At 34.3% G+C, this 20,000-nt stretch overlaps 1 protein-coding gene across 1 annotated transcript; it reads right to left on the bottom strand.

Moving 5' to 3' along the window:
- Window positions 1-860: 860 nt before the first annotated feature.
- On the bottom strand, window positions 861-10,636 carry LOC128205380 (semaphorin-5A-like). The gene is made up of 9 exons (XM_052906963.1): window positions 10,537-10,636; window positions 9,005-9,131; window positions 7,659-8,385; window positions 7,041-7,211; window positions 6,531-6,689; window positions 6,215-6,342; window positions 4,143-4,238; window positions 2,333-2,497; window positions 861-1,750 (listed from the first exon to the last, which is right to left on the bottom strand). The coding sequence occupies exons 2-8, from the start codon at window positions 9,128-9,130 to the stop codon at window positions 2,474-2,476; spliced, it is 1,431 nt and encodes a 476-aa protein (XP_052762923.1). The 5' UTR covers window position 9,131; window positions 10,537-10,636; the 3' UTR covers window positions 861-1,750; window positions 2,333-2,473.
- Window positions 10,637-20,000: the final 9,364 nt, after the last annotated feature.

Below are 20,000 nucleotides of genomic sequence, written 5' to 3'. Positions count from 1 at the left end.
TGAGAATGTCAGGATAAGTATAGGGATATCAACTAGAGAATGTCAGGATCCGGCTTGAAATATCAACCAGAGACTGTCAGGATTTGACTAGGGATATCTACCCGAGATTGTCAGGATGAAACTAGGGATATTAACTAGAGACTGTCTGGATCGGAGTTATGATATCAAATCGAGACTGTCAGGACCAGGCTAAAGTTATCAACCTGAGACAGTCAGGATCAGACTAGGGATATCAACTAGAAACTGTCAGGATCCGGCTTAATGTATCAAACTGAGAATGTCAGGATTAGACCAGGGATATCAACCTGAGACTGTCAGAATAAAACTAGGGATATCAACTAGAGACTGTCAGGATAAGACTAGGGATATCAACCTAAGACTGTTAGGGTAAGGCTAGGGATATTAACTAGAGACTGTCATGACCAGCCTTTAGTTATCAACCGGGGACTAAAAGGATCCGGCTTAAGATATCAATCCGAGACTGACAGGATCCGGCAAAGGAAGAGAAAATATTCTTCATGATAAGGGTTAGAGTATAAACCTGAGACTGTCCGATTCGGACTGAGGATATCCACCCGAGACTGTCAGGATCAAGTTAAAGTTTTCAACCTGAGAAAGTAAGGAACCGGCGGAGGGAATTAACCTGAGACTTTCAGGAACCGGCTTAGGCTTTCAGCCCTAGACTGTCAGAATCCGGCTTAGTGTATCAGCCCGAGATTGTCAGGATCCGTCCGACGGTATCAACCCGGGACAGTCATTAACCTTAGACCTTCAAAATCCGGTGAATGTCAGAAATCAAGCAAATAGTGGTTTCGTCTCATTAAATCAAAAGCAAAACTCCTCTGGTAGAACGAAAACAATCTTTTTTTGCACTGACATTAAGGCATGAGGTAGTTAAAATATTTTAACAGTTAAAGAGACATTTAATAATGACACAGTTTTCATTTTAAAACAAATTTAGTGATAGAAAACACAGAGACACTTTATATATTACTGCTTCGATCCCTTGAAATGCAGAAAGATAATTGGTGTTTAATTAAATAATAACTTTGGATTACATAATGTTGATTTGACCGTTTAATGGAATACATAAAGACTAACAATTGGAGTTAAATGGCGATTGTAATTCAAATGGAAACATTTTGCTTAACAAGCTCTTTTTGAAAATAAATTACCCTACAATGTGACATAAAACAATGACAATGTCATTTCAGTTTCACAAAACATATTATAAATAAAAACAAGTCAAATTAAAGGAAAACAACTATTGAAATTACGATAATAATAATATAATGATTTGAAATGATCACTTATTTCACAAAACAAGATCATTTAACTACTTTAGGACAAAGCGGGAATGTTGAGTTGAATAACATGAATTAGTTGATTATATATATAAAACAAAAATCGCAGCATATTCATATTTTTGCAAGATTTCGAGAATGAATTAAAAGCATTTTATGAACTGCATTTAATACCCCGGTCAAATCTTAATAACTCAATCGTAGCATCATAGTTGATGTCTTTAGTGTATTCTCAGTGCCTCTCTTAAATGACAAGTAATAAAACGTTTCACTTTTGTACGGTCCATTAAGGTTATTGTTCATGCAGTTATTATACCACCAGCCTCCACCATAAGCGGCGGCACAAAAGTACGACGTGCTGTCCGCGACCCTGTCGTATGTTGAAAACGGCTGGTGGTTGATATCCCACCGAGAATTGTTACCGTAGAGAAGAGAGGAATCGGACACTGTAAATACACCGGTAAATCCATCTTCATTTACTATCATTTGAATATCAGAAAGAGGTTTGCTTGTCAATTTAGACTATAAAAAAGGAAATATGAAATATTGCTAACATACATCTTATCTAAAATCATATGTGATGGTGAGATAGTACGTAACTTTATGGAACCAATTTAGATATAAAGTTTAGATAGATCCACATACCATATTGTTTTTGTTTTGATCATTATAGTCAAATGAGATTAACATATTATTGCATCATAATAAATACATTTATTTTGTGCACCTATCTATACTCTGTACATTTCAAGGGAATGCAATGATAGTTATCGATCTCCGGCGTATTTCATTAAAATAATAGACCAACTTCTAGTAACTTCAAAGACTGATATACTGAGCAATTACAATTTTGCACCACAAAAATGTTATAAATACATTTAACTGTTCTAACTTAATTAATATAAAAAAACTTATTTAGTATATGCCTCTTTGAAAACAAATAAAGAGCATATCATGACTATGATGGAATCCAGACGTATTTTATTAAAGCAACGTATTAACAAAATCAAACACCACGAATAGCATACTTCCTTTTGAGCTGATCCTCATATCAACGTTAAAATTGTATTGGTCTGGTGGAGAAGTATAGAAACCCGCATACTCGTCGAATCCAGTAGTTTCGTCTGGTAAGCTCATTTCTACTCGTAACGTCATGTTAGCCCGACTCGTCAGAGAGTGAAGAATACTAAGACCTGTGAAAAAGACGAGTTTAAACTAAACTTTTAATGTTGTGGTATGTGTATACTCGTGTCCGGGCTTTGTTGGATTGTGATACGAACAATACTATATATAGTAACACAAATTTCAGGTTGAGTAGACCACTATGCTACTTTTAGTGGTATTATACGAATTAGGTCGGCTCATGCTCAGCTTTTCTGCAACAAATAGCAAATGAATAAACGCACGTACTCTGCATATTGCAGTTAAAAGTAATTTGCCAACATCTTAGTTTTGATTGATTTATTTAAGGACAAATAGCCAGCTCTGTTACAAGGAATAAGGACATTATTATGGATTAGCTGTTTTTCACACTCATCGTTGTTCCAACAAGGTCTCGTTTTATTAATGAATGTAGACAGCCAATAACGTTGAACAATTCGTGAAACGTTTGTAGTAAGTCTACAAAGGTTTCACAAGATGTGCTGCAAAAGTGGTCAAGAAACCTCTAGTGCGTCTTATAGTGAAAACTATGTGAACACATTGCATTAGATATAAACAAACAATCTCAATGAGATCTTTCATGATAGAATAGTGTGGAAATTGTTTTTTGACTGGAAATGGAAATTGTTTTCAAGAGAAACAAACCAAGGTCAAAGTTATTTCATTTATTTCGTTGTGGATGATATTTTATAAAACTCTTATACTTCCAACTGAGATGTTACGTTTTTGCTCTGTACTCAAATAAACAAAGAATACAGTAAGAAGGTGTTATAATAAACATAATTAACCATTCTTCACAAATAGTATACCTTAGTTATAAGCACCTGAACGCACGGTTCTAGTTCATTCGCACATTTTCACTCAATGAATATTACAAACATGACGCATACAACTTGGAAATATCAACACAAATTAAACGTTTGGAAATGGGCATTATTTAATTTCAGTTTACTTTCGGAGATGTATTGCAATATTTCATCAATTGCATATACATTGTTCGATATACAGATGTGTAGTATTTTTTTTAAACATGGACCAAGTCTTCTGGCTAGAAATATTATTGTCGGGAATGTTATAATTGAAATAATTAATATTGTCCATAAATGCATTATTTTGTAAGTAGTTAAAGGTTTATTACTCAAAATGAATGTTTGTAAAAATGTGTATGCATTGATTTTGAATAATGGTGTCACTTTAAAGTTTACTAATTCCATCAAGTAAGATATACCAGGAGTGAAAGGGAAACGTCTAGCATACGTTAATTAAACTAGGATGTCTTTCACATTATTTTAAATAACAAGCAATTTTGCTGCAGTTGGCAATTGTTTATGATATACACAAACATGTACAATGATAATACTTTACAATAATATATGCTGACATCAAGGACTAATTCTAAAACTCATGTATAAGAAGAATGCCATCAGTAAATAGAGATACGAACAAATTTGACTGCACTTAATAAGTGAGAATATATTAAAAAACATAAAAAGCATCATTAAAAATTTAGGTGTCCTACTCACCTTATAACTATTCCTTTCATAAAGTACGCAAATGCATAGGAAGAACAAACAGAAAAAAAGGGAAGGGACTCGGCTTCAAGCCGGTATAACGCCGAGTAACACTCAATCATTGTTTGAGTTTACGAGGGAGGTTTTCGTTATCGTTAGAACTTACCCGTCCAAAATTCACCATCCAAGAGCCAAATCCCCTCTCGTATTCATCAAAGCTCCTGTTGAAGGCAACAGAACCATCGAAGTGTCTTTGAAACACCTTCGTATGAAAAGCAATGTTTAAAATTACTTTAATTACAAACTGTTTTATATCAGAACTCCCGGGAAATGAATTGAACATGACTGATTGCAAAATCATTATGAAGGTGCCGGGATAATTTTGTTGCATACATGGCATTTTTCTTGGGGTTAAAGTTTCATTAAAAAAACTATACGACTATATTAAGCTCAATAAAAATCGACGTATAGTGATTTAAATATTTCTTACCATATGGGATTATAAGTATCTTCCATGGCCGAGAGTGTAAGGTAGGTTTATCCCAACATAAGCGTTGGTTTGTTTGCGGAAACCGTATTTACCTGTGTAAGGGTTGGGATGAACCAACTTTTACGAGCGGCCATGGTAGATGTTTTTTTCTCCGACCTCATTCAAACAAAATGTAGTAAATATTTAAAAAAAATACATACGGGTACCTTTTTATCTTTGCCCTTGGGCAATATTAGTGTTTCCAGGATGGCCAAATATTTGGATCATATTATCTGGGGTGGGAGAAAACAATCATCGTAAAGGACATTGTATACCCCTATGTATGTCAACTGTCATGCAATTACATTATTAACACTTATAAATGTGCAGAATATATTCAACAGCATTATTCTTTGCAAATTACATTAACACTCGAATGCATTCCATTATTGTTAGGAATGAAGACCGAATTAATTAAATTACACAAGTTGTTACTTACTAGTTATTACTTTATATGTATCGAATATCTTAGGTAACCCTTTTCCTTACTAAGTATAATCCCAATACTTTTAAACACAATATTGATTGCTATTATAAGAAGTTTTTACTATGCATGTGTCGAATGCCATACATATCAAAAGTTTTTACTATGTATGTCTCCAATAACTTAACCATCAATATTCCTTAATTGTTATGGGAAGACCACCTTAAACAACCTTATCATTAACTATATATGGGCCGAATTCCATAACCAACATACAGTAAACAGTCTTCTTCACTATGTATGTGTCAAATACCTTAAATAGCATAAGTCTATACTATTTATGTCACATACCTTAAAATGCTTTATTCCTGACTCAGTATGGGATCAATATCAATAATATTTTCTAAATACTTGTCTTAATATACTGGTGTCGGTTATACGAATTCGTTTAATACCTCATACAGTAACAGTCTTTACATAGCATCAAATACATACTTTAAACAACATAATTCCTTACTAACTATGGTTAAAATACCTCAAACAGCGAAATAGTTTAATACTTGATAGTCGAATGCCTTAAATAACAGTATTATTTACAGAAATGTGTATGGGTAAAAAAACTTTAAAATCATTACTCTTTACTCTGTATTGGACATATACCTTAAACAACATTATTCTTTATTATGTACTGGACAAATACCTTAAACTGCATTGGTCGTAACTATAAATGGATCAAGTATCTTGCACAACAGTATGCATTACTATTTATGGGAAGATGCCTTAAACCATATTTGTAGAATAGAATTTTGATGTTTAAAGAATGTCTTTATTTTGATTTAAAATACCGTGTTCATGATTTATTCAAGGTTATAGAGAGGTTGCTAAACACGACGTGTACATGTAAGAGTTCATAAGAAAGTTGCCGTTGAGTTTAAAAGTTGCTCGCGAATTTTACTAACAATAATTTAGTTGTACTTATAGGCTCGCTGATACTCACATTTATCACTTTCCACTTATTGCCGTACAAGCCATTCCTACCTTGTACGATTTACAAATATCTGGATGTCATAGTGCACAAAAGGTAGCACACACATACTCCTAGCTTCTCTTTTTAGTTTTTGTTTCTAAACATTTGCACGTATCGTACATTTACAATGCCGAAATTCTCATTGACAAGGCTCTAAAACATATTATTGTTTAATAGGAAACTGGTATTCTTATACAATACAAGTAATGTCAGACCTTTATTTGATTAGTACATTAATATAGCCATAATCATACTTACCGTCCAACCCCCACCCTCGGTTTCCATATCACAGTTAACCTCCACGTCCCTATTCGTGTTCCAAGGCGTAATTCTGTACACACCGGAACCACGCGACAGGCCTTGTTGTAACACATCGCTGCAGTCATCTGGTGAGTATATTATGCTTAAAGGTGTCTTTTGATAAGTTTTTGGTAGCGTTAATGCCAAACATTGGCAAAGGTCCAAGTATGGAAATGTTTGAAGCAAACAATGTAAGAAAAATAGAATAAATTAACAACATATTATGACATTGAACGATACCTTGCCGCAATATATGTAAATAGAAAAAACCTACATGGACATTCGGCTAACATCAGGCATGGTTGACTTTCAGATATATTTCCTTGGCAAGTTGTGGCGAGAGAAGCCGGAGCATGGCATGTTTTGTATCTCGCTATTGTTCCATTTTTGCAAATATGTGAACATTGAGACCATGGCGACCATTGACTCCAATCTTGAAACGAGAAAACATGTACACGTATATCAAGTTTGTCATTTCTTACTGCTACAGTAGTTTTATAAAGTACGTTCAGAAATAATTGTTTTCTGTGATTTACATAAAATTTACTTATTACTTAAAACTTCGTACCCATTTAACAATATTAACTGCGAGTTACAAGTAATACAGGTATGATGTATTATACACTGCAGTTTAGATAATTTCTATCACAAAACAATCGCTTTTAAAAGTACTAGGTAAATGAGTAACATAACACACACAGAAATACTGAGTGTTTTAAAATATACTGTATTTTGGAAGCTACTGGATAGAGACTATCTAAAGAAATAACAAAAACTTACTCACATGGACAAAACTCGTGCATGACGCATTCCTCAGTATCTGTATCATTTCCATTGCAAATGCCGTCAGTAAAAGGTGGAGGTATATCACATGATCTGTGTCTAGTTCTGCTGCCCCTGTCACATGTCAGAGAACAGTCGGACCACGCAGACCAGTCACTCCAGGAAATGTGAACTAGATAGAGAAATATAACTATATTTAAAGGCGGTTGATTAACACAAATGCTGTGATTAATTCTGCTGCATGTGTCACATGATTAAGAACTGAAAGGCCATGATGACCAATATCTATAGAACCGTCATATATAGAGAGAAATAGAGAATAAACTAAGGGCAGTGGAGCAACGCAGGTTCTGTAACTACTTCTGCAGTCAAGGTCATATGACTGCAAACAGTCGAACCTTGCGGCTGCTGGTGTCTGTTTGAACTGAGCCATTTTAGAAATTTGGCATATTAAATAACGTTATGGCATACTGACTTCACTTTACTGTGGAAAGGACGAAACAACACAGTGCATTGATTGATACACTGCTTAAGAAACACATCTTGTTATTGATAGAAGATATCAATGCTTCAAGCACGGATGAAAATAATATCCTTACGTTAGCTACGAGTTACTTACGCGCCCGGATGGTGACCATAATACCGTCTTCTATTGTAGATCTCTGCTCATCAATGATGCCAACAAATTTATTTGCTCTGCCTATTAGCTCTTCAACAATCTTTTCCATCTTATTTGTTTTATTTTGGACATTTGCCTTTGCTGCATATACGTCTTGAAGGATATTTGTTTTAAAACGTTCAAAAGTATCTGTTTTATTTGCAATATGTTCTCGGCTTTGAGACTTAATAGCAAGCAATGTTTTATTGTTTGATTGTTTTTCCCCTTCAAAGTGAATGACCATATCAGTCCTTACTTCGGAGCTGAATTTGTTCAAAAATATAACAATATCAGAGCGCAATATCCGCTCACTTTCAGCTACTGTATTGTTGACCTTTTCCAAAGTAGCTGAAATATTTTTAACGCTGTTTTGCACGTGGTCACGGACTATATTTACTAATGAGCTGACAGTTGAGGACGCGTTCGAAAGAAAGGTCGATAAGGTGTCTTTGAACACACTATTTACATTAATTAGTTCTTTTTTATGTTTTTTAAACGAATGTTTAAACATTGTGAGCTTTTTTGTGATGTCGATAATTTCAGGTTTTGTATTATTTCCTACAATATGCCGGGTCCTTGATTCGATACTGTCGGTCTCCCGAGTATTGTTAACGGACGTAACAATTGATTCAAGCTTTGAAACTCTATCAGTTAATGTACCAAAATCTACTTCAATTGTGTCCAATCTCTGAAACGAGAACAATCCTCCTGTTAGTATAGTGATGGTCTGATGAAACCATATGATTACATTTGTAAACTTATTTTTAGAGCGAAATAGAAGCAATGTCTAAGTTGCAAACAGAGAGTTTTCGTTTTTATATATCTTAGATATTAAACAAACTTATACGACCCATTTTAACATGGTTATCATGTTTATAATTGCATTATAGTGCCAATACCTACCGCCATAACGTAGTACAGAGAAGCTAGCGTCCTCGGTCAATATTACTTGACATAAGTAAATGATGATACTATATTCCTTACGTCATTACTTAGGATTATTGAACTGTTGTACACGGTCAATATCACTTGACAGGTCAGTAAAACTTCATATTGACCTCACACAAAGTATATAATTTAATGGTTTCTTAGTTCACCATTAAGAACCACTTACAAGCTAGCGTCCTCGCTCAATAGCTAGCAAAAGTAAATATTGACCACACCAAAAGTATATAACCTGCACAATCTCCACCAATCGCATTACGTTGTACTAAGAAGCTCGCGTCCTCGGTCAATATCGCTGAACAGGTCAGCAAAACTACATATTTACCCCAACAGAAGTATATAATTGTATAATATACACCCACCGCCATTACGTATGACTGGAAAGCAATCATCCCTTTCATTTGTCCCTCCAAGTTTTTCAACCGGTCTGCCTCACAGGTCGTTAACAGTACCAGCGCAAAAATGACAAATGGACGTAAAAATATCATTCTGTAAAAAATACATTGATAAAATTACTTTTTTTAACAAAATCTAAGAGTCTTTTCGTGTGAATGATTTAATATGTATACGAGCATGGTATTTCATTTTAAATTTGGTGAGTTAACATAAAACAGTTGAACTATTTAAGTATATTATACCTCACATAAATGTGTCCCTTCTTTGTATATTTAAACTCGATCAGTCCGCATATCACTGTAGTTCAGTTTTATAACGTCAGCGGTCCATATCATGTTTTGGCCGGTCCGGACCTCGCCAAAATGTAATATGGACCGCTGACGTCATACAACTGGTAAGTGCGGTTTGGTATTTTCACAACGGCGTAAATTTGTCGTAAGTTAACATTATAAGCATTGTCCAATAAAACACATATAAAGTGCTTTAAAATATTGAATGGTAATATAAAGTGTTCGGTATGATATAAGAAATATTAACACACGATTTTGGGCCATATGGCATTATAAGGACTGGCCAGTCAGCCCCCGAAGGTGAATGGACCGAGGCGTTACACTTTCGGTGGCTGACTGGCCGGTCCTCATAATGTCATATAACCCTCAGTGGGGTGTTATATTTCTTAAATAAACTACTTCATAACGTCATAGTAACTATTTCAAATCACTGGAATATCTCAGCAAGTCCTTTATGTAATAAATGTAATGAAGTGAAAGACTACACTATTTTTTTTATTAATTTCCCGTATCTTGCTAAATTATGATTGAAGATAAATAACGCTGTTAACAATTGTAGTACACGTATACGCATGAACAGCATTTGTTCTTGGCCACAAAACTAAATGCAAAAAAATACAACATTAGCAGCACTATTCTATGTGAAATAGGCTTCTTATTTATAAGCTGTATTTCATCCCCAAAGAAAACAGAACTTTTTAAATATAAGTTTCTTATTGGATGCTGACCTTTTGGTTATCAAAACACTACAAATATATGGGTATTCACAGTCAACTACTAAATCAATCATTATTAAATTCGAAGACTGACTCAAAATTGAATTGATATTATAGCTATTTTCATAACTCAATGATATGGCAACGGTATGTTATTATTCAATGTATTTGCTAATTCTCATTATGTATATAATACGTGGTTGTTTGTGATATAAAAAATAAAAGGAATTACATCAGGTAATTCCTCTTGATAAAAAACCGGCTGTTTTATAATGTATTCAGTTGATGCGTGACTAAAAAGTGCGATTTTTTAATATGATATTTGATATAATATACTCTTTCCCTTAGGTTTTATATTTCGCTTTGTCTAAATGTGTGTTTTGTAAACCAACTAGCGCAATATTATTTTGAAAAACGGTCTAAAAAATTGAAAAATTTAAATTTCACGCTTGTTTTATAAACATATATGTACTAATATACATACATACATACCTTGTCCAAATAGAAATGATTCCTACACTTTAACTAAATGATAATTACGCATTTAACTATATCCTTTTCACTTTTTTGCACTGTTTCACAATATTCATGCAAGCAGGCATCCGCGTTACTGATAGCCGGATTCTACCAGTACTGTTATATAGGCAGCTATTTCGAGCCTCAACCCACGTACGTTTATTTTTTGAATGCCACATGGCTTGCATACTGCAGCGGTTTACATAATGTTTATCAAACATATTAAGCTCTGTAATTACAAGATAAGTTCAAGGACGTAGAGTAACATAGTGATTATTAGTCTGTAAATAAAAGATAAGACAATATATATTGAAATATTTTTTAACAGTAAAACCTCTAGGTTTCAATTATGAAAAAGATGCGTCAACGCAGCAATATATATATAGTTTTTTTTTTCTCCTGATTTATTAAAAAATGATGCACCGAAGTAAATATCAAATCTCACATTTTTATTATCGAATTTTAAATAAGACTTAATAGTTTTCCAATGTAAAGTACAACATATTGAAAGAAGATGTTTTTCAATCGAAAACTGTTCAATATTCGAACAAAAACTTAGTCAAAATGTATCTAAATCGGAAATTTCTATCATTTATTTTGTTAAAGTATGCCTGTTGTGATTTTTTAAGAATATTTCTGATTTGTTAAACAACTTCATTTACCTTTGAATAATGTTCAACTTAACATGTTGAAAAGGTATTTGACCCTACCATGAGGGCTATTTTTGGTTAATCTCTAGGCGATTTAGAACTATTGATGTATAACTTTGTAACAAACAGTCAGTTGTATAAACCTGGTTAAATCTTTGGTTTTCTTAAAGTTAGTCAAAATGCTTATTGATTGGTCAATTATTTTTTTCATAAATAATTGTTGACCAATCAAATTGCTTGCATGTTTTAACTATCAAAAACATAACTTTTAGATAACTTATCTAGCCTTATACAATTGACTGCTGGCTTTTAAATAGTTTTATTCAAATTTGAACTTGATGGAATTTTGTAAAACGATGCAAACCTTAAATAATACGGAGGATTGCATCTTTAAAATTCAAGCAAATCTAAAATATTTTACACATGTAGAAGCAGAAATTAGCATAGTCTTTTATAGGCTTAGAAAGGTTTTCATATATTTTCTGTCAAAAATGTTATCTAGAAATTAACGTCTCTAACTTGCTTTTTTACATCGGTTGTAGCCCGTGGTGACCCATGTGAGATCCCCTTTAAGACACGTGATTTCCACCCTGTTTACCGCTGCTCTTTAAAAATAAATGCAATTACTCGTGTTAGTTGGTGATATCTTTGGATAAAGAAACACATGGCGTATCCAAAAACGGAGTACATTCTTCTTTATAATGGTTATTTTCGTATGCACAACATTCAAACTTAATAATTTCTGAAAAAAAATAACGTCGAATGTAACAGTTGTTTGTTGTTCTACTGTTCCTAGCCAGATAAACATTTCTTTTCTGTATGCGGTATTTTGAGCGAGCTTAACATTAAATGTGGAAGGGCCGGTGTTTAGCTTATACCACACAGCGTGGGGTATGTTTTGTATTGTTATTTTACGAATAAGGGTTCGTAAGATTCTGAATATTCATTTGTTAGAAAATAATTTAAGGTTTTATATTTAATGTTTGTAACTTTATTACTCATTATATGAAGACAACATTTAAGCGATCACGCTGGTAATTTCACGTTTTTGGTAAACACAGACACAGTGACCATCAATGCAATAAATCTGACCGTGTAGACCACATATCTCGTTATAAAACCGTGTCGTGCACGCAGAGAATACAAGATAACTATATTCGCTTTAATTTTGTATTTAAATTACTAGTGTTCATTCAAAACTACGCGGACTACCGGTACAAACCTAAGGAATCCTTTTAGGGCCACCGCGACCCCACACCTCGCCTTATTCATCGCCCTATTTTGCATAGTTTTTCCCATTCAAATGTGTAGTACTTTGCATTGCAATCGTTTTTGTTCTCATTTCTTATTCGATAAAAATGCGAGATTTGATATTTACTTCGTTGCATCATTTTTATTTAATCAGGAGAAAAACCTCGATATCTATTGTTGCGTTTGGTGCATCTTTTTTATTGACTATATTGACTAGTAGTTTTACTGTACATACTGAAAACAATATGAAACATTTTAGCAAACAAATATCGCGTTTTTTTACTTGTACATTTTCAAAAGGCAAGGCGTTGGATCGAATTGGCTCTCACAGGATTCCGTACAAAACCACAGTGCAAAACCTAAAAAATATCGAGATATACCATTTTCTTAATACTAGTCTTATAGAGTCACGGTCAAGTCCGTTCATCGGTAAAAAACAGTACTGGAGGTTATGAGAAAGAATCCCGAGCGATGATCGAATCCGAATTATCCTGGCCAAGAGTAGACGTCGATACCATTGGACGTTACTTAATAATATTTCAACATGAAATTAACAAACTGACAAATAGAAAATGCTATATTTCCGTCATTTTCTTGATCAGACTCTATAGATTTATCTAATTTGACCTGAATTAAGTATAATGAATTCCTGGAACCTGATAAACAGTTCAAGAGTTGGGATGTAGAACAGTGCAAGAGCGATACATAACCTGTTCTAGAATGTGCAAGAATGTTTAAACCTTTACCTGAATATTACCTGATATTTACAACATTTTCCCAATGAGTTAGAACCCCATTCTTAAACGGTTAAAGAACTGTACCGAAACAATGCTCAAGGTAATCGTACGAGTCAAAAGTATTGACATGTTTAATGTATTGATTTTGATTACGAGTGTCACTTTAAATTCATTTTTCATTTGAAATAGTAATAGGCAATTTTCAAGAAGTGATAGTAAATGTTCGACCATGATTTTCCTTCATATTTAATAGTTGTTTTTTCCATGTGCACTTATTATTGTTATGTGATAAAAATTGTTTCTTTTTTCTGTTTGTTCTTCCTATGCATTTGCGTACTTTATGAAAAGAATAGTATTTAAGTTTAGTAGGACAACTAAACGTTTAATCGTGGTTTTTATGATTGTTATATATTCACACTTATGAAGTGCAGTCAAATATATTTGTATCTCTATTTACTGATGGCATTCTTCTTATACATGAGTTTTAAAATAAATCCTTGGTGTCACTTTTTGAGCATATAGTTATATATATATTATAATGCATTATCATTGTACATTTTTGTGTATATTATCAACTGCAGCAGAACTGCTTGTTATTTAAAATATGGTGAAAGACGTCCTAGTTAAATTAACGTATGCTAGACGTTTCCCTTTCACTCTTGATATATCTTACTTGATGGAATTAGTAAACTTTAATTATAACGTTCCCGACAATAATATTTCAAGCCAAAAGAGGCAGTGACCTGGTCCATATTAAAATTTCTACACATCTGTATATCAAACAAGGCATACGCAATTGATGAAATCTTGTAATACATCTCCAAAAGTTAACTGAAATTAAATTATGCCCATTTCCAAACGTTTAATTTGTGTTGATATTTCCAAATTGTATGTGTCAGGTTTGTAATATTAATTGAGTGAAAATGTGCGAATGAACTAAAACCGTGCGTTCAGGTGCTTATAACTAAGGTATACTATTTGTGAAGAATGGTTAATTATGTTTATTATCACACCTTCTTACTGTATTCTTTGTCTATTCGAGTATAGAGCAAAAACGTTACATGTTAATTGTAAGTGTAAGAGCTTTATAAAATATCATCCACTACGAGATAAATGAAATCATTTTGACCTTGGTTTGTTTCTCTTGAAAATAATTTCCATTTCCAGTTAAAAAGCATTGTCCACACTATTCTATCATGTAAGATCTCCTTGAGATTGTTTGTTTATATCTAATGCAATGTGTTCACATAGTGTTCACTATTAGACGCACTATTCACGTTTCTTGACCACTTTTGCAGCACATCTTGTGAAACCTTTGTAGGCTTACTACAAAGGTTTCACGAATTGTTCAACGTTATTGGCTGTCTACATTCATTAATAAAACGAGACCTTGATGGAACAACGATGAGTGTGAAAAACAGCTAATCCATAATAATGTCCTTATTCCTTGTAACAGAGCGGGGTATTTGTCCTTAAATAAACCAATCAGAACTAAAATGTTGGCAAATTACTTTTAAATGCAATATGCAGAGTACGTGCGTTTATTCATTTGCAATTTGTTGCAGAAAAGCCGAGCACGAGACAACCTAATTCCTATAATACCACTAAAAGTAGCATAGTGGCCTACTCAACCTGCAATTTGTGTTACTATATATAGTATTGTTTGTATCGAAATCCAACAAAACCCGGACACGAGTATACACATACCACAACATTAAAAGTGTTATTTTAAACTCATCTTTTTCACAGGTCTTAGTTTTCTTTACTCTCTGACGAGTCGGGCTAACATGACGTTACGAGTAGACATGAGCTTGCCAGACGGAACTACTGGATTCGACGAGTATGCGGATTTCTATATTTCTCCACCAGACCAATACAATTTTAACGTTGATATGAGGATCAGCTCAAAAGGAAGTATGCTATTCGTGGTGTTTGATTTTGTTAATACGTTGTTTTAATAAAATACGTCTGGATTCGATCATAGTCATGATATACCCATTATTCGTTTTCAAAGAGGCATATACTATATAAGCTTTTTATGTTAATTTAGTTAGAACAGTTAAATGTTTTTATAACATTTTTGTGGTGCAAAATTGTAATTGCTCAGTATATCAGTCTTTGAAGCTACTAGGAGTTGGTCTATTATTTTAATGAAATACGTCGGAGATCGATAACTATCATTGCATTCCCTTGAAATGTACAGAGTATAGATAGGTGCACAAAATAAATGTATTTATTATGATGCATTAATATGTTAATCTCATTTGACTATAATGATCAAAACAAAAACAATATGGTATGTGGATCTATCTAAACTTTATATCTAAATTGGTTCCATAAAGTTACATACTATCTCACCATCACATATGATTTTAGATAAGAAGTATGCAAGCAATATATTATATTTCCTTTTTTATAGTCTAAATTGACAAGCAAACCCCTTTCTGATATTCAAATGATATTAAATGAAGATGGATTTACCGGTGTATTTACAGTGTCCGATTCCTCTCTTCTCTACGGTAACAATTCTCGGTGGGATATCAACCACCAGCCGTTTTCAACATACGACAGGGTCGCGGACAGCACGTCGTACTTTTGTGCCGCCGCTTATGGTGGAGGCTGGTGGTATAATAACTGCATGAACAATAACCTTAATGGAATGTACAAAAGTGAAACGTTTTATTACTTGTCATTTAAGAGAGGCACTCGGAAATCACTAAAGACGTCAACTATGATGCTACGGTTGAGTTATTAAGATTTTACCGGGGTATTAAATGCAGTTCATAAAATGTTTTTAATTCATTCTCGAAATGTTTCAAAAAATATGAATATGCTTCGATTTTTGTTTAATATATATAATCAACTAATTCATGTTATTCAACTAAACATTCCCGCTTTGTCCTAAAGCAGTTAAACGTTCGTGGTTTGTGAAATAAGTGATCAATTCAAACCATTTAAGAGACTCTCTTATGCCTGGTGATAGCAACATTTGGGTAAATTATTCATTTTATTCTTGCCCTATGTCTGGAAGTTGGGTGTATTTGCCCTCTTGGGTATTTTATGTCTTTTTAATCCAAAACTGATTTTCTCCTTCGGTTTTGGAAGGGTTTTATTGAGAAATATTCGACATTATTACAAAATTATACGAGAAAATTGTTATGAATACATTAATCCGTTAAATATGTTTGTCGAAATTCATTAGCAAAACGTTTCTAAAAAAGACTTGTATATTTAAAAACATACTTGATTCTCAATTTGTTGAACATGATAGTTCTATCACTAATCACTTATTATAGCTTTATCAAATAATAAAATGAATACAATTTTGGAGGGCATACGCCTCAGGGGAAATTCACCTCAGAGTCAAATGTTGGTCATATCAGCGTTGTACTAGACTTAAGGATACTTTAACAACTCAATAAAGACAAACTGACAAATAAACATTCGCATGCACATGCACAGATGTCAATTTTCAATTTGACAATACTACAAATTGAATTGGGTCTTCTTGTCTGTGATATTTATGAGTTTTAGTATAATTTGGCTATTAACAAAATGCAGCAACTATATTAATATCATGAGTATATTAAATGTCAAGGACATTAATTTACAGGCACCAATCTATGAGAGAGTCTCTTAAACAAGTCAACTTTTTTTGTCCTCTCAAATTAATGTGCAGCATGTTGGTATGGGGTTAAATGAAAATACAATGCAATAAAGAGGCTCAAAATGATTTATGGAAAATATAACGAACATGACGCATTATATTATTATATCATAATTTCAATAGTTGTTTTCCTTTAATTTGACTTGTTTTTATTTATATTATGTCTTGTTAAACTAAAATGACATTGTATTGTTTTCTGTCACATTAATGGTTTGGTTTTTTTTTCAAAAAGAGCTTGTTAAGCAAAATGTTTCCTTTTGAATTAAAATCGACATTTAACAATTGTTAGTCTTTATGCATTCCATTAAACGGTCGAATCAACATTATGTTATCCAAAGTAATAATTTAATTAAACACCAATTATCTTTATGCATTTCAAGGGATTGAAACAGTAATATATAGAGTCTCTGTGTTTTCTTTCACTAAATTTGTTGTTAAAATGAAAATTGTGTCATTATTAAATGTTAATTTAACTGTTAAAATATTCTAGATACCTCCTGCGTTAATGTCAGTGCAAAAGTGATAGTTTTCGTTTTGCCACAGGAGTTTTGCTTTTGATCTTTATTAAATGAGTGGAAACCAGTGTTTGCCTTTTTCTGACATACCCTCCATCGGATTTTGAAGGTCTAAGGTTAATACCCTAAGTCGGGTCTTGACTGTCTCGGGTTGATACCGTCGGACGGATCCTGACAGTCTCGGGCTGAAAGCCTAAGCCGGTTCCTGAAAGTTTCGGATTGAAAACTTTAACCGGATCCTGCCAGTCTAGGGTGGATATCCTCAGTCCGAATCGGACAGTCTCAGGTTTATACCCTAACCCCTATCATAAAGTATATGATTTCTTCCTTTTGCCGGATCATTTCAATCTCGGATTGATATCTTTAGCCGGATCCTTAAAGTCTCCGGTTGATAACATAAGCCTGCTACTGACAGTTTATAGTGGATATGATAAGTCTTATCCTGACATTCTCAGGTTGATACATTAAGCCGGATCCTGACAGTCCTTAGTTGATATCCCTAGTCTTATCCCGCCAGTCTTAAGTTGTTATCCCTAGACTTATCCTGACAATCTCTGGTTGATATCCCTAGTCTGATCCTGACTGTCTTAGGTTGATCACTTTAGCCTGGATCTGACAATCTCTGTTTGATATCCTTTATCCGATCCTGACAGTCTCTAGTTGATATCCCTAGTCTTATCCTGACAGTCTCTAGTTGATATCCCTAGTCTGATCCTGACTGCCTAGGGTTGATAACTTTAGCCTGGTCCTGACAGTCTCGAATTGATATCCTGAGTCCAACATTGGCTAGTTGATATCCCTGGTTTCATCCTGACAGTCCCAGGTTGATATCCCTAGTCTTATCCTGACTGTCTCAGGTTGATACGTAAAGCCGGATCCTGACCGTCTCTAGGTGATATCCCTAGTCTCATCCTAACTCATCATTCTCTAGTTGTTATCCCTACTCGTATCCTGACAATCACAGGTTGATATCCCTAGTCTGATCCTGACTGTCTTAGGTTGATAACTTTAGCCTGGTCCAGGCAGTCTCGGTTTAATATCCTTAATCCGATCCTGAACGTCTATAGTTGATATCCCAAGTCTTATCCTGCCAGTCTCCAGTGGATATGCCTAGTCTTATCCTGACAATCTCATGTTGATATCCCTAGTCTAATCCTGACAGTCTCATGTTGATATCCCTAGTCTAATCCTGACAGTCTCATGTTGATATCCCTAGTCTAATCCTGACAGTCTCATGATGATATCCCTAGTCTAATCCTGACAGTCTCAGGTTGATACATTAAGCCGGATCCTGACAGGCCCTAAGTGATATCCCTAGTCTTATCTTTAAAGTCTCAGGTTGATAACCATAGTCTGATCCTGACTGGCTCAGGTTGATAATTTTAGCCAGGTCCTTAATCCGATCCTGACAGTCTCTAGTTGATATCCCTACTTTCTTTCAGACAGTCTCGGGTGGATATCCCCAGTCTAATCCTGACATTGTCAGGTTGATCCGATCCGATCCGATCCTGACAGTCTCTAGTTTATATCCATATTTTTATGCTGACAGTCTCGGGTTGATACCTTAAGCCGGATCCTGATAGTCTCTAGTTGATAACCCTAGTCTTATCCTGACAATGTCATGTTGATACTTAAAGCCGGATCCTGACAGTCTCTAGTTGATTACTCTAGTATATCCTGAAAGTCTCATGTTGATACCAAAAGCCGGATCCTGACAGTCTCCGGTTGAAATCTTAAGCCGGATCCTGACAGTCTCTAGTTGATAACCCTGCTCTAATCCTGACAGTCTCTTGTTGATACCTTAAGCCGGATCCTGACAGTCCCCGGCTGATACATTTAGCCGGATTCTGACAGTCTCTAGTTGATAACCATAGTCTTATCCTGACAGTCTCATGTTGATACCTAAAGCCGGATCCTGACAGTCTCGGGTTGATACCTTAAGCCAAATCCTGACAGTCTCTAGTTGATAACCCTAGTCTTATTCTGACAGTCTCGGGTTGATACCTTAAGCCGGGTCCTGACAGTCTGCAGTTCAGTAGTCTTATCCTGACCTCTTAGGTTGATACCATTAGCCGGATCCTGATAGTCTCTGGTTAATATCAATAGTCTATCCCTGACAATCTCAGGCTGGAATCCCTAGTCTAATCCTGATTGTCACGTGTTAATACCCCTAGTCTTATCTTGATTGTCTCAGGTTGATACCATTATCCGGATCCTGATAGTATATGGTTGATATCCCTAGTCTTGTCCTGATTGTCTCAGGTTGATATCATTAGCCGGATCCTGATAGTATCTGGTTGATATCCCTATTCTTATCCTGGTAGTCTCAGGGTGATATCCCTATTATAATCCTGACAATATCAGGTTGATATCCCTTGTCTAATCCTGAAAGTCTCAGGTTGATATCCCTAGTCTTATCCTGAAGTCTCAGATTGATATCCCTTGTCTTATCCTGACAGTCTCAGGTTGATACCTTTAGCCTTTAAATGATTCTAGACCTTAAGGACAAATAAACAATTATTTTGCAGGTTTAGAAATGAGTCCAGTCTGTTTTTTTATTAAACAAATTTTCTTTGGCTTCAAAATGATATTAAGATGGTTTCGAAGATGGGCAGGGTGC

This window comes from Mya arenaria, chromosome 10 (genome assembly GCF_026914265.1).
Source record: "Mya arenaria isolate MELC-2E11 chromosome 10, ASM2691426v1".
In the NCBI taxonomy this organism is placed as follows: Eukaryota; Metazoa; Mollusca; class Bivalvia; order Myida; family Myidae; genus Mya; species Mya arenaria.
The sequence above is the reverse complement of the archived record's forward strand: the minus strand, read 5'-3'. Positions and strand labels throughout refer to the sequence as shown.

Excerpts from the sequence above, each read along its gene's own strand:
- LOC128205380 (XM_052906963.1), bottom strand. The coding sequence starts at position 9,130 with ATGATATTTTTACGTCCATTTGTCATTTTTGCGCTGGTACTGTTAACG. Across the intron at positions 6,690-7,040 it reads CATGCACGAGTTTTGTCCAT|ATTGGAGTCAATGGTCGCCA; the intron begins GTGAGTAAGTTT and ends TCTCGTTTCAAG. Across the intron at positions 6,343-6,530 it reads GATGTTAGCCGAATGTCCAT|ATGACTGCAGCGATGTGTTA; the intron begins GTAGGTTTTTTC and ends TATACTCACCAG.